The 12,857-nt window shown below is 37.4% G+C and overlaps 1 protein-coding gene across 12 annotated transcripts in view; it reads right to left on the reverse strand.

Moving 5' to 3' along the window:
• ank2b (ankyrin 2b, neuronal) overlaps positions 1-12,857 on the reverse strand; it is a 163,944-nt gene that overhangs the window by 24,365 nt on the left and 126,722 nt on the right. For all 12 annotated transcript variants that reach the window (XM_062066222.1, XM_062066227.1, XM_062066226.1 and 9 more), the window contains 3 exons: positions 6,413-6,567; positions 6,135-6,346; positions 4,587-4,797 (listed from right to left, as the gene is read on the reverse strand). In XM_062066222.1, the coding sequence (XP_061922206.1) occupies positions 4,587-4,797; positions 6,135-6,346; positions 6,413-6,567 (578 nt within the window). The remainder of the gene's footprint in view (positions 1-4,586; positions 4,798-6,134; positions 6,347-6,412; positions 6,568-12,857) is intronic.

Here is a 12,857-nt window from a genome sequence, read left to right on the forward strand (position 1 = left end):
AAAGTCATTTTGATAGTAGGCTTGTATAGCTAATATAGACACTTACATCATGTGTTGTCTTCATTATAAGACTTATATAAGACTTTTAAAGTCATTTTGATAGTAGGCCTGTATAGCTAATATAGACACTTACATCATGTGTTGTCTTCATTATAATACTTATATAAGACTTTTAAAGTCATTTTGATAGTAGGCTAATATAGCTAATATAGACACTTACATCATGTGTTGTCTTCAATGCAAGACTTATATAAGATTTTTAAAGTCATTTTGATAGTAGGCTTGTATAGGTAATATAGACACTTACATCATGTGTTGTCCTCATTATAAGACTTATATAAGACTTTTAAAGTCATTTTGATAGTAGGCTTGTATAGCTAATATAGACACTTACATCATGTGTTGTCTTCATTATAAGACGTACATAAGAATTTAAAAGTAATTTTGATAGTAGGCTTGTATAGCTAATATAGACACTTACATCATGTGTTGTCTTCATTATAAGACTTATATAAGACTTTTAAAGTCATTTTGATAGTAGGCTTGTATAGCTAATATAGACACTTACATCATGTGTTGTCTTCAGTATAAGACTTATATAAGACTTTTAAAGTCATTTTGATAGTAGGCTTGTATAGCTAATATAGACACTTAGATCATGTGTTGTCTTCATTATAAGACTTATACAAAACTTTTAAAGTCCTTTTGATAGTAGGCTTTTATGGCTAATATAGACACTTACATCATGTGTTGTTTTCATTATAAGACTTATATAAGACTTTTAAAGTCATTTTGATATTAGGCTTTTATAGCTAATATAGACAATTACATCATGTGTTGTCTTCATTATAACACTTATATAAGACTTTTAAAGTCATTTTAATAGTAGGCTTTTATAGCTAATATAGACACTTACATCATGTGTTGTCTTCATTATAACACTTATATAAGACTTTTAAAGTCATTTTGATATTAGGCTTTTATAGCTAATATAGACACTTACATCATGTGTTCTCTTCATTATAAGACTTATATAAGAATTTAAAAGTAATTTTGATAGTAGGCTTGTATAGGTAATATAGACACTTACATCATGTGTTGTCCTCATTATAAGACTTATATAAGATTTTTAAAGTCCTTTTGATAGTAGGCTTTTATAGCTAATATAGACACTTACATCATGTGTTGTCTTCATTATAAGACTTATATAAGACTTTTAAAGTCATTTTGATAGTAGGCTTGTATAGCTAATATAGACACTTACATCATGTGTTGTCTTCATTATAACACTTATATAAGACTTTTAAAGTAATTTTGATAGTAGGCTAATATAACTAATATAGACACTTACATCATGTGTTGTCTTCATTATAAGACTTATACAAGACGTTTAAAGTCATTTTGATAGTAGGCTTGTATAGCTAATATAGACACTTACATCATGTGTTGTCTTCATTATAAGACTTATATAAGACTTTTAAAGTCATTTTGATAGTAGGCTTATATAGCTAATATAGACACATCATGTGTTGTCTTCATTATAAGACTTATATAAGACTTTTAAAGTCATTTTGATAGTAGGCTTGTATAGCTAATATAGACACTTACATCATGTGTTGTCTTCATTAAAATACTTATATAAGACTTTTAAAGTCATTTTGATAGTAGGCTTGTATAGCTAATATAGACACTTACATCATGTGTTGTCTTCATTATAAGACTTATATAAGACTTTTAAAGTCATTTTGATAGTAGGCCTGTATAGCTAATATAGACACTTACATCATGTGTTGTCTTCATTATAATACTTATATAAGACTTTTAAAGTCATTTTGATAGTAGGCTAATATAGCTAATATAGACACTTACATCATGTGTTGTCTTCAATGCAAGACTTATATAAGATTTTTAAAGTCATTTTGATAGTAGGCTTGTATAACTAATATAGACACTTACATCATGTGTTGTTTTCATTATAAGACTTATATAAGACTTGTAAAGTCATTTTGATAGTAGGCTTGTATAGCTAATATAGACACTTATATCATGTGTTGTCTTCATTATAAGACTTTTAAAGTCATTTTGATAGTAGGCTTGTATAGCTAATATAGACACTTACATCATGTGTTGTCTTCATTATAAGACGTATATAAGACTTTTAAAGTCATTTTGATAGTAGGCTAATATAGACACTTACATCATGTGTTGTCTTCATTATAACACTTATATAAGACTTTTAAAGTCATTTTGATAGCAGGCTTGTATAGCTAATATAGACACTTACATCATGTATTGTCTTCATTATAAGACTTATATAAGAATTTTAAAGTCATTTTGATAGTAGGCTTGTATAGCTAATATAGACACTTACATCATGTGTTGTCTTCATTATAAGACTTATATAAGACTTTTAAAGTCATTTTGATAGTAGGCTTGTATAGGTAATATAGACACTTAAATCATGTGTTGTCTTCATTATAAGACTTATATAAGAATTTTAAAGTCATTTTGATAGTAGGCTTGTATAGCTAATATAGACACATCATGTGTTGTCTTCATTATAAGACATATATAAGACTTTTAAAGTAATTTTGATAGTAGCATTGTATAGCTAATATAGACACTTACATCATGTGTTGTCTTCATTATAAGACATATATAAGACTTTTAAAGTAATTTTGATAGTAGCATTGTATAGCTAATATAGACACTTACATCATGTGTTGTCTTCATTATACAAACGTAAGACTTCAATAAGACTTTTAAAGTCATTTTGATAGCAGGCTTGTATAGCTAATATAGACACTTACATCATGTGCTGTCTTCATTATAAGACGTATATAAGACTTTTAAAGTCATTATGATAGTAGGCTTGTATAGGTAATATAGACACTTACATCATGTGTTGTCCTCGTTATAAGACTTATATAAGACTTTTAAAGTCATTTTGATAGTAGGCTTGTATAGCTAATATAGACACTTACATCATGTGTTGTCTTCATTATAAGACGTATATAAGAATTTAAAAGTAATTTTGATAGTAGGCTTGTATAGCTAATATAGACACTTACATCATGTGTTGTCTTCATTATAAGACTTAAAGACTTATATAAGATTTTTAAAGTCATTTTGATAGTAGGCTTGTATAGGTAATATAGACACTTACATCATGTGTTGTCCTCATTATAAGACTTATATAAGACTTTTAAAGTCATTTTGATAGTAGGCTTGTATAGCTAATATAGACACTTACATCATGTGTTGTCTTCATTATAAGACGTACATAAGAATTTAAAAGTAATTTTGATAGTAGGCTTGTATAGCTAATATAGACACTTACATCATGTGTTGTCTTCATTATAAGACTTATATAAGATTTTTAAAGTCATTTTGATAGTAGGCTTGTATAGCTAATATAGACACTTACATCATGTGTTGTCTTCATTATAACACTTATATAAGATTTTTAAAGTCATTTTGATAATAGGCTTGTATAGCTAATATAGACACTTACATCATGTGTTGTCTTCAGTATAAGACTTATATAAGACTTTTAAAGTCATTTTGATAGTAGGCTTGTATAGCTAATATAGACACTTAGATCATGTGTTGTCTTCATTATAAGACTTATACAAAACTTTTAAAGTCCTTTTGATAGTAGGCTTTTATGGCTAATATAGACACTTACATCATGTGTTGTTTTCATTATAAGACTTATATAAGACTTTTAAAGTCATTTTGATATTAGGCTTTTATAGCTAATATAGACACTTACATCATGTGTTGTCTTCATTATAACACTTATACAAGACTTTTAAAGTCATTTTAATAGTAGGCTTTTATAGCTAATATAGACACTTACATCATGTGTTGTCTTCATTATAACACTTATATAAGACTTTTAAAGTCATTTTGATATTAGGCTTTTATAGCTAATATAGACACTTACATCATGTGTTCTCTTCATTATAAGACTTATATAAGAATTTAAAAGTAATTTTGATAGTAGGCTTGTATAGGTAATATAGACACTTACATCATGTGTTGTCCTCATTATAAGACTTATATAAGATTTTTAAAGTCCTTTTGATAGTAGGCTTTTATAGCTAATATAGACACTTACATCATGTGTTGTTTTCATTATAAGACTTATATAAGACTTTTAAAGTCATTTTGATATTAGGCTTTTATAGCTAATATAGACACTTACATCATGTGTTGTCTTCATTATAAGACTTATATAAGACTTTTAAAGTCCTTTTGATAGTAGGCTTTTATAGCTAATATAGACACTTACATCATGTGTTGTTTTCATTATAAGACTTATATAAGACTTTTAAAGTAATTTTAATAGTAGGCTTGTATAGCTAATATAGACACTTACATAATGTGTTGTCTTCATTATAATATCTATATAAGGCTTTTAATTTTTTGCGGCTCCAGACAGATTTTTCTTTTTTGGTATTTTTGGTCCAATATGGCTCTTTCAACATTTTAGGTTCCCGACCCCTGGGCTAAGCCAATCAAATCAAGCGTGTCACCTATAATTAGAGTTCAATATTTCAGTACGCCTGCGGTGCTGTTACCTGTAATGCTGCACAGCAGTCGTAATGTTGGCGTGTCTCGCCCCAAACCGTGCTGGAGACCTGCCAGGTCAGAGTACTCTTTGGGGACCGGCATGGTCACCGTGATAGGTTTGTGGAACTTCCGTCGACGCGGCTCCAGAGTGACGATGGGGCTGAAGCTGGACTTGTTCCTTACAGTCCTCTGGACAACGTCCACACCTACAGACTGGGCCTTTTTGTACAATTAAACAGTTATGATATTACTTTCAAAATATGTATAGTTTTTTTTTAAAAATCTGAAATGTACAACTTATATTTTTGTAAAAAACACATTTTTTTATTACCAACATAGCAGACTTGTTTATTGCAAAACAGATAATTATTTTCACTGAAAATATTGGACTCTTTAACATTATGTTTTTAGAATAAAAACATCCTTTTTTTTCCAAGAATATCAACTTTATTTACATGAAAATATTTATTTAATGTAACTAGGGCTGTCAACGTTTGCAAGATAATAAATAAACAAGTTAAAGCTACTGTATTTTTCGGACTATAAGGCACACTTAAAATCCTTTCATTTTCTCCAAACTCGACAATGCGCCTTATAGCCTGGTGCGCCTAATATACGGAATCATTTTGGTTGTGCCTACCGACCTCGAAGCTATTTTATTTGGTACATGGTGAAATGATAAGTGTGACCAGTAGATGGCAGTCACACATAAGAGATATGTGTAGACTGCAATGTGATGGCAGTCACATATAAGAAATACTGTACATGTAGACTGCAATATGAGTCAGTAAACAACACCATCATTTTATATGTTCCATTGAAAATGTAAAACATTACACATGGCGCTCGAAAATCTATCAAAATGTTTTAGTAGAACTTTGGTAAGCTATGAAGCCGCACCGCTTGATGGATTGTACTTCGCTTCAACATACGAGTATTATTATGGTGTGTGTATAAGGTAAGACATATCTGGCATTTTGTTTCGCATTATTATGCAAAATTAACTTTTCATACCTTTTGGTACCTGCTGATCTGTATTTGGGATCTGCATAGGTCCTGAAAATTTGCACGGGTCCGCCATTGTAGTCCGTGGCAACGCCGTAATCGATAAGTTTCTTCTTTTTCTCTATCTTCTTGTTATGGGATATTCATCCTCCGCTGTTGCCATTTCTAATATGAAGTAGTGTAAAGTTCTTACTTATATCTGCCATGGAAGCGCTAAAACATACCGGTGTAGTGAGTTTACATTATTCGCCCAAGGAACTTTAATTATTAGAGAGCTCCGGTCGGACGTTTTTTCACGGGACACAATTCCGGCGGATGAGGAGATGCTGCTCTGTCGTTGATTTAAGTAAAGTCTGAATGTCATTAAAACAGTTAGTTCCATCTTTTGACACTTCTTCCACTCCCACTTCTACATAACTAAAAATAATTATTTTATCATTAAAAAATATACCTTTTTTTGAACGGGGGGGTTGCTTTTTTGTATTTTTTTTTCCTCAAATGATCACCAAATGTTGAAAACAAGTCTGAAAAATTAACAAAATATCCATTACCTGTAGGCCGACCCGGATCCTTTTAGTTAGGGCCCCCTCTGGAAATACTGCTTGCACTTGGGGCACTACGGTGCTGCTCAGGACACCTCCTTCTGGGCCGATGAGAATACTATCTTGCCTGATACGGGATACCACAGCGAAGTATTGCGGTAGATCTCTTGTGATGATACGGCAAATGCGCTTCTTCTGGAGCTCTTCCGGGGAGTCCAGCTCTGCAGGGGCATCGGTTTAAGAACCAGGTAGTCTTTTGTTGTAAGAAAAAACTGATCAGGAAATACCTTCATCCATGCTGTTGAGGAACTGGTTGAGTTCTTCCTGGGTGTATTCACAATGGTGTTCCTTCCAGCCGTCCCCCGTCTCGCTCCTCAAGATGACAAGTTCTCGCTCACCCCCTCGCAGGGAAGCAAAGTGTGGGACCTCCACAATGACGGGACTGGAATAGCAGGAGAAACTTGTTGGTTACTCTACATGAAGTCAGCTAGATAGATAAATAGATAGATAGTACTTTATTGATTCCTTCAGGAGAGTTCCCTCAGGAAAATTAAAATTCCAGCAGCAGTGTACAGAATTGAGATCGAATTTAAAAAAGTAAATAATGGGGGTATAAATGAAAACAAAATAGAAAAATATTACAATAGAATAAAAACAAAAAGCATCAATGAGAATACAAATATAACAGTAAAATAAGAATATAACAAGAGAAACTAGGCATTAGTGACCATGTTATGAAAACGTATTACACTGTTATTGTTTTGCATCCCCCGTCATTCTAGTACCCCCCCTCCCTCCCAGAGAGGAGTTGTACAGTCTAATGGCGTGTGGGACAAAGGAGTTTTTTAGTCTATTAGTCCTGCACTTGGGATGAAGCAGTCTAGCACTGAACAGGCTCCTCTGGCTACTGATAACGGTATGCAGAGGGTGACTGGCATCATCCAGGATGCTCACTAGTTTTTCCACAGTCCTCTTCTCTGCCACCGTCACCAGTGAGTCCAGTTTTAGTCCGATCGTAGAACTGGCCCGCCTGATCAGTTTCTCCAGTCTGGAGCTGTCCTTCTTAGATATACTGCCCCCCCAGCACACTACGATGTAGTACAGAACACTGGCAACCACAGACTGGTAGTACATCCACAATAGTTTTTTACAGACGTTGAAGGAGTGCAGCCTCCTCAGGAAGTACAGCCTGCTCTGTCCTTTCCTGTACAAGTGGTCCGTGTTAACAGTCCAGTCCAGCTTGTTGTCCACCCACACCCCGAGGTACTTGAATGAGTCCACGGTCTGTACCTCGACTCCCTCGATCACAATAGGTTGTGACCTTGGACTCGACCTCCCAAAGTCAATAACCAGCTCCTTGGTCTTTGAAGGGTTGAGCTGCAAGAGGTTCCTGTGGCACCAGACAACAAAGTACCTCGCCAGCCTCCGAAACTCCTCCTCTCTGCCGTCCCTGATGCACCCGACGATGGCTGTGTCATCCGCATACTTCTGGATGTGACACAGCTCTGAGTTGTAGCAGAAGTCAGCGGTGTACAGGGTGAAGAGAAGAGGGGCCAGCACCGTTCCCTGCGGTGCTCCGGTGCTGCTGATCACAGTGTCAGATGTGATGTCCTTCAGTCTGACGCACTGTGGCCTATCGGTGAGGTAGTCTGAAATCCAGGCAACAAGGCAGGGATTCACTCGCATTCTGTCCAGCTTGTCCTGGAGTAGGCGGGGCTGGATAGTATTAAAGGCACTCGAGAAGTCCAGGAACAGGATCCTCACAGCGCCATTTCCCTTATCCAGGTGTGAGTGGGCTCGGTGCAGCAGGTAAAGGATAGCATCCTCCACACCAACGCCTGCCTGGTACGCAAACTGCAGGCTGTCCTGGGCATGTTGCACCTGTGGTCTGAGGAGGCTGAGAAAGAGCCGCTCCATTGTCTTCATTATATGAGAGGTGAGCGCCACTGGTCTGTAGTCGTTCAGCTCACTGGGGCAGTTCTTTTTGGGAACTGGAACGATGCACGACGTCTTCCAGAGGGTGGGCACTCTCCCCAGCTGCAGGCTGAGGTTGAAGATCCGCTGGAGTGGTTCACCCAGTTCTGCAGCACAGGTCTTCAGGAGTCGGGGGCACACCTTGTCTGAGCCTGCTGCTTTCCTAGGCTGTAGCTTCCTCAGTTGACCTCTGACCTGGTCCGCAGAGATGACTAATGTCTGCGTAGAGGTGGTGGAGGAGGGTGTTGCCATGGCTGGGGGGGAGGTGCGTTGATGGGAAAGGGGGTGGCTGCGATGGGGAGTGAGGGGTGGAGAGGACACGGGCTGGTTGAACCGGTTGAAGAAGTTATTCATCTCATTGGCCCTCTCTATTGTCCCCCCAACAGCTCTGGTCTTTGCCTTGTGGCCTGTGATGGTTTTCACACCTTCCCAGACCTCCCTCATGTTGTTCTGCTGCAGCTTCTGCTCCAGCTTCTTCCTGTAGCTGTCCTTAGCTTCCCTCACGCGTTGTTTCACCTCCCGCTGTGCTGCTCTCATTGCCTCCCTGTCTCCACTCCTGAAGGCAGCTTTCTTCTTGTTGAGGACAGCTTTAACCTCTTGTGTTACCCAGGGTTTGTTATTAGGGTTGCACCGAACAGTCTTAGCAGGGCAGATCACGTCCACACAGAAGTTGAGGTAATCCGTGAGACAGTGAGTCAGCCCATCAATGTCCTCACCCTGTGGAAGCAGCACGTCCCAGTCTGTGGTGTTGTAGCAGTCCCTGAGGGCATCTTCCATTTCAGGGGACCATCTCCTCACAGAGCAAGTGTTAACAGGCTGCCTTTGGACCAGGGGGGTGTATTTTGGCTGCAAATGGACAAGATTGTGGTCAGACTTCCCTAGTGGGGGGAGGGGTGTGACCTTGTATGCATCCTTGACAGTAGCATACAGTAGGTCAATTGTCCTGTTGTTTCTCGTGGGACAATCCACAGCCTGGTAAAAAGCAGCTAACGTTGAGTCCAAAGTAGCATGATTAAAGTCCCCAGAAATGATGAAAAAAGCCTCAGGATGTTTTGTCTGTAGCCTTGATGTGATGGCGTGGATCATCTCACATGCACTGGCTGCATCTGCCCTCGGGGGAATGTAAACACAGAGGGAAATCATGTGACTGAACTCCCTCGGCAGATAGTATGGCCGGAGGCTAACAGCTAGTAGCTCCAGGTCCGGGCAACACAAGACTTTCTTCACGGAGATGTGTCCCGGGTTACACCAGCGGTTGTTAACGTATATGATGAGCCCCCCACCTTTGCTTTTCCCACATGCTTTTGTGTCTCTGTCAGCTCTCACTGCGGTGAATCCCTGCAGGTCCACGTTATCATCCGGTACCAGATGGTTTAGCCACGTTTCCGTGAAGATAAACAGGCTGCTCTCTCGATATGCACGCTGGCTTTTTAGTCCATGAAGCTCGTCGATCTTGTTTGGCAGCGAGTTCACATTCCCCATGATGGCGGAAGGAATGGATGGTTTGTAGCGCCGTCGATTTTCCTCTCGCTTAGCCTTTAGCTTAGCCCCCGCTTTGCAGCCCCGAGGATTCTTCCTCAGCTCCACTGGAATGGAGTGTCGGATACCAGTACGCCCCGATGTTTTCAGAGTGAGCAGCTCCTCTCTCGAATAAGTAAGAAAGCTGGCTCTTGGTCTTTTAAAACCAAAAGTATCCATTGGATATGTACAGGGATTCATTGTCTTCAAAGAAAACATAAAAAAGATAAAAGACAAAAGATAAAAGATAAAATAAAAGTTTATAAGATCTAATAAATAATAATAATAATTAAAGATAAAAGATAAAGATAAAATACGTTTAAAAGATCTAGAACTACAGAGCTACTGGAGATGCAGCCGCCTTCCACAGCGCAAGCAGATCATTGATATCTTCAACCGCTCCCTACAAAATCTACAGTTCAAACTTGTTTAAAAACTGCCTCCATTGTCCCCCGTCCCCAAAACATTTATTACTTGTACTCAGTCATGTGACTTCAGCCTGGAAGTGGAAAACATTGGTGGTCAACAAAGCCATGGCTGCTTTTGCAGCGCACAAAATATCTGAGTATGCACGAGGCCTAGATATTCCTGCAAATAGCAGATACGAGCAAAAAAATCAAACTATGCAATGGAATCTTTCCCTATACTTTATAAAAAAGAGGTTTGTTGGGTGATATCAAGAATTATTCGTAGGTAGAGTTCCAAGACATGTCAAACTATTTTGTGCTCCAGACATCATTCTACACAACAAAACAGATGAAAACTTAGAAAAGCATGGAGGCCTACAACTTTTTTTGTGTGTGGCTGGGTCAAGGACATTGGTATCAAGACTCTACCAGATGAACATGCATCGTTTTTGCTCGGGTAAGGTTTCATTGAATGATTTAACTTTGCATCTACAGCCATGTGTTGTTGTTGTATGCGCCGTTTACGAGTACGCTTGATTTTCCCTGTATTTATCAAAATACTAGCAGGGGTACCCGGCATTGCACGGGCCATCAGGTTATATTCTGGCGGTACTTTTGAGGCATGCTTCAGTTTTACTAATACGTAGATATTGGCTACTCTACACCCCCTCCACTTGATGGCAGCATGCTTGAGGGCAATGACTGAATTTGGTAAAATATAATTTTGGTTTAATATTCTATTAAATGATAGGGAAAGCTGGATATTTCTATATTGACTTGAGGACTCGAAGTTCAGTTGTCTAAGGCTTCGGGGTAGACGGAATTCGTTGTCTTTTTGTTTGCTGAGTAGATGAAAAGATTTGTGAGGATTCCAACTCTGGAACACCGAACATAAAGCTGGCCATGTGAAAAGATTGGCTCATCCTGGTGAAATCCTACAACTTTAAGGGATGGTTCCTGGGCTTTGTTTATGGTCATGGCAAAACTTAATTTGACTTGAAACTGAAGACGTTTGAATTCAAACGGCAAGTCGGATGGGATCAAAGGTATTTTTGGAATGAAGACATTGGTTCCTTTGGCTTTGCTTGTCATCACATTTGCTTTAATTACTCTTAAAAGAAGCCTTTTGACTGTCAGCCATATCTCTTTGCAAAGGTTTGGCCATCAAGGTTTCGGAGAAGCATAGTAGGTGCACCAACCTTAAGGTAAGAGAGTAAGGCAGAAGACCAGGTGGAGCTAAGCTATTAAGGATTTCCGTTGGGTAATTTACAGCTTCCTCTGGATCTTTCATGCTTTCTATGGATTTGTAGACAATTTTAACTCCTGACAGATGATTTAAGAGTCTATGGTCCAGCTCATCAACTGTAACATTCGTAGGAGAGTGTTTAGATCCTTGACTGAGCCAGTTTTGGTCTTTGGAATTTTGTGTTAGTTTTGAATTATGTCTGGGAAGACAGCGTTGATGAAATGACCTTGGCTGGGTTTCTACAAACATTCCAAAAGGTAGGGTAACCAGAGCATCAAGTTCAGACTCCCGCTTCCTATTTCCCTACTGAAGTAGTTGCTCTGAGAATATGCCAGCTTGTTGATCTCCTGATAACAGGACTCTCATATTGGTTGATAGTCAAAAGTGTTTCACTTCTGACCATAAGTGTGATTTTATTTTTTTTGCAGGTATTCACTTCATCTGCTCGTGTTTCTTTCGGAATCACTGGTAATGTTTGCTGGATATCTTTGGCCAATAGAACCGTTGCTCCACCCATGCTTTGTGAATAACGCAGAAGATCTTTAAGTGACCTTTCTAAAGCTTCAAATGCAGATTTGTGGCTCATGGTTGCTTCATCTCATATGAAGAGCTTACATTCTTGCAAAAGTCTCCCTCTAGTAGATCCACGGCTGATATTACAGGTTGGGTTTTCTTTTTAGCTGAGGTCTAAAGGTAGCTCAAATGCAGAGTGAGTATGTATATATATATATATATATATATATATATATATATATATATATATATATATATATATATATATATATATATATATATATATATATATACACACTACCGTTCAAAAGTTTGGGGTCACATTGAAATGTCCTTATTTTTGAAGGAAAAGCACTGTACTTTTCAATGAAGATAACTTTAAACTAGTCTTAACTTTAAAGAAATACACTCTATACATTGCTAATGTGGTAAATGACTTTTCTAGCTGCAAATGTCTGGTTTTTGGTGCAATATCTACATAGGTGTATAGAGGCCCATTTCCAGCGACTATCACTCCAGTGTTCTAATGGTACAATGTGTTTGCTCATTGGCTCAGAAGGCTAATTGATGATTAGAAAACCCTTGTGCAATCATGTTCACACATCTGAAAACAGTTTAGCTCGTTACAGAAGCTACAAAACTGACCTTCCTTTGAGCAGATTGAGTTTCTGGAGCATCACATTTGTGGGGTCAATTAAACGCTCAAAATGGCCAGAAAAAGAGAACTTTCATCTGAAACCCGACAGTCTATTCTTGTTTTTAGAAATGAAGGCTATTCCACAAAATTGTTTGGGTGACCCCAAACTTTTGAACGGTAGTGTATATTTTTCGATTTATCAAAAAAGTTAAATTTTTCTCAACATCTTTCCTTGGAAAAAAAAAAAAAAATGTATTCTATTGAAAGAAAATCTAGCTTTCTTCTAAAAAATACCAAACCGTTTGTAATAATAATAAAAAAAGAATATAACTAAATATATAACTCTTTACTTTGACAATATATCCCTTTTTCTTAAAAAATTGCTTTATTTTTTTTGCAAAACTGACGTCTATACTTGAAAACACTTTTATTAAACT

The sequence above is a fragment of the Entelurus aequoreus genome, linkage group LG12, assembly GCF_033978785.1.
Source record: "Entelurus aequoreus isolate RoL-2023_Sb linkage group LG12, RoL_Eaeq_v1.1, whole genome shotgun sequence".
NCBI lineage: Eukaryota > Metazoa > Chordata > Actinopteri > Syngnathiformes > Syngnathidae > Entelurus > Entelurus aequoreus.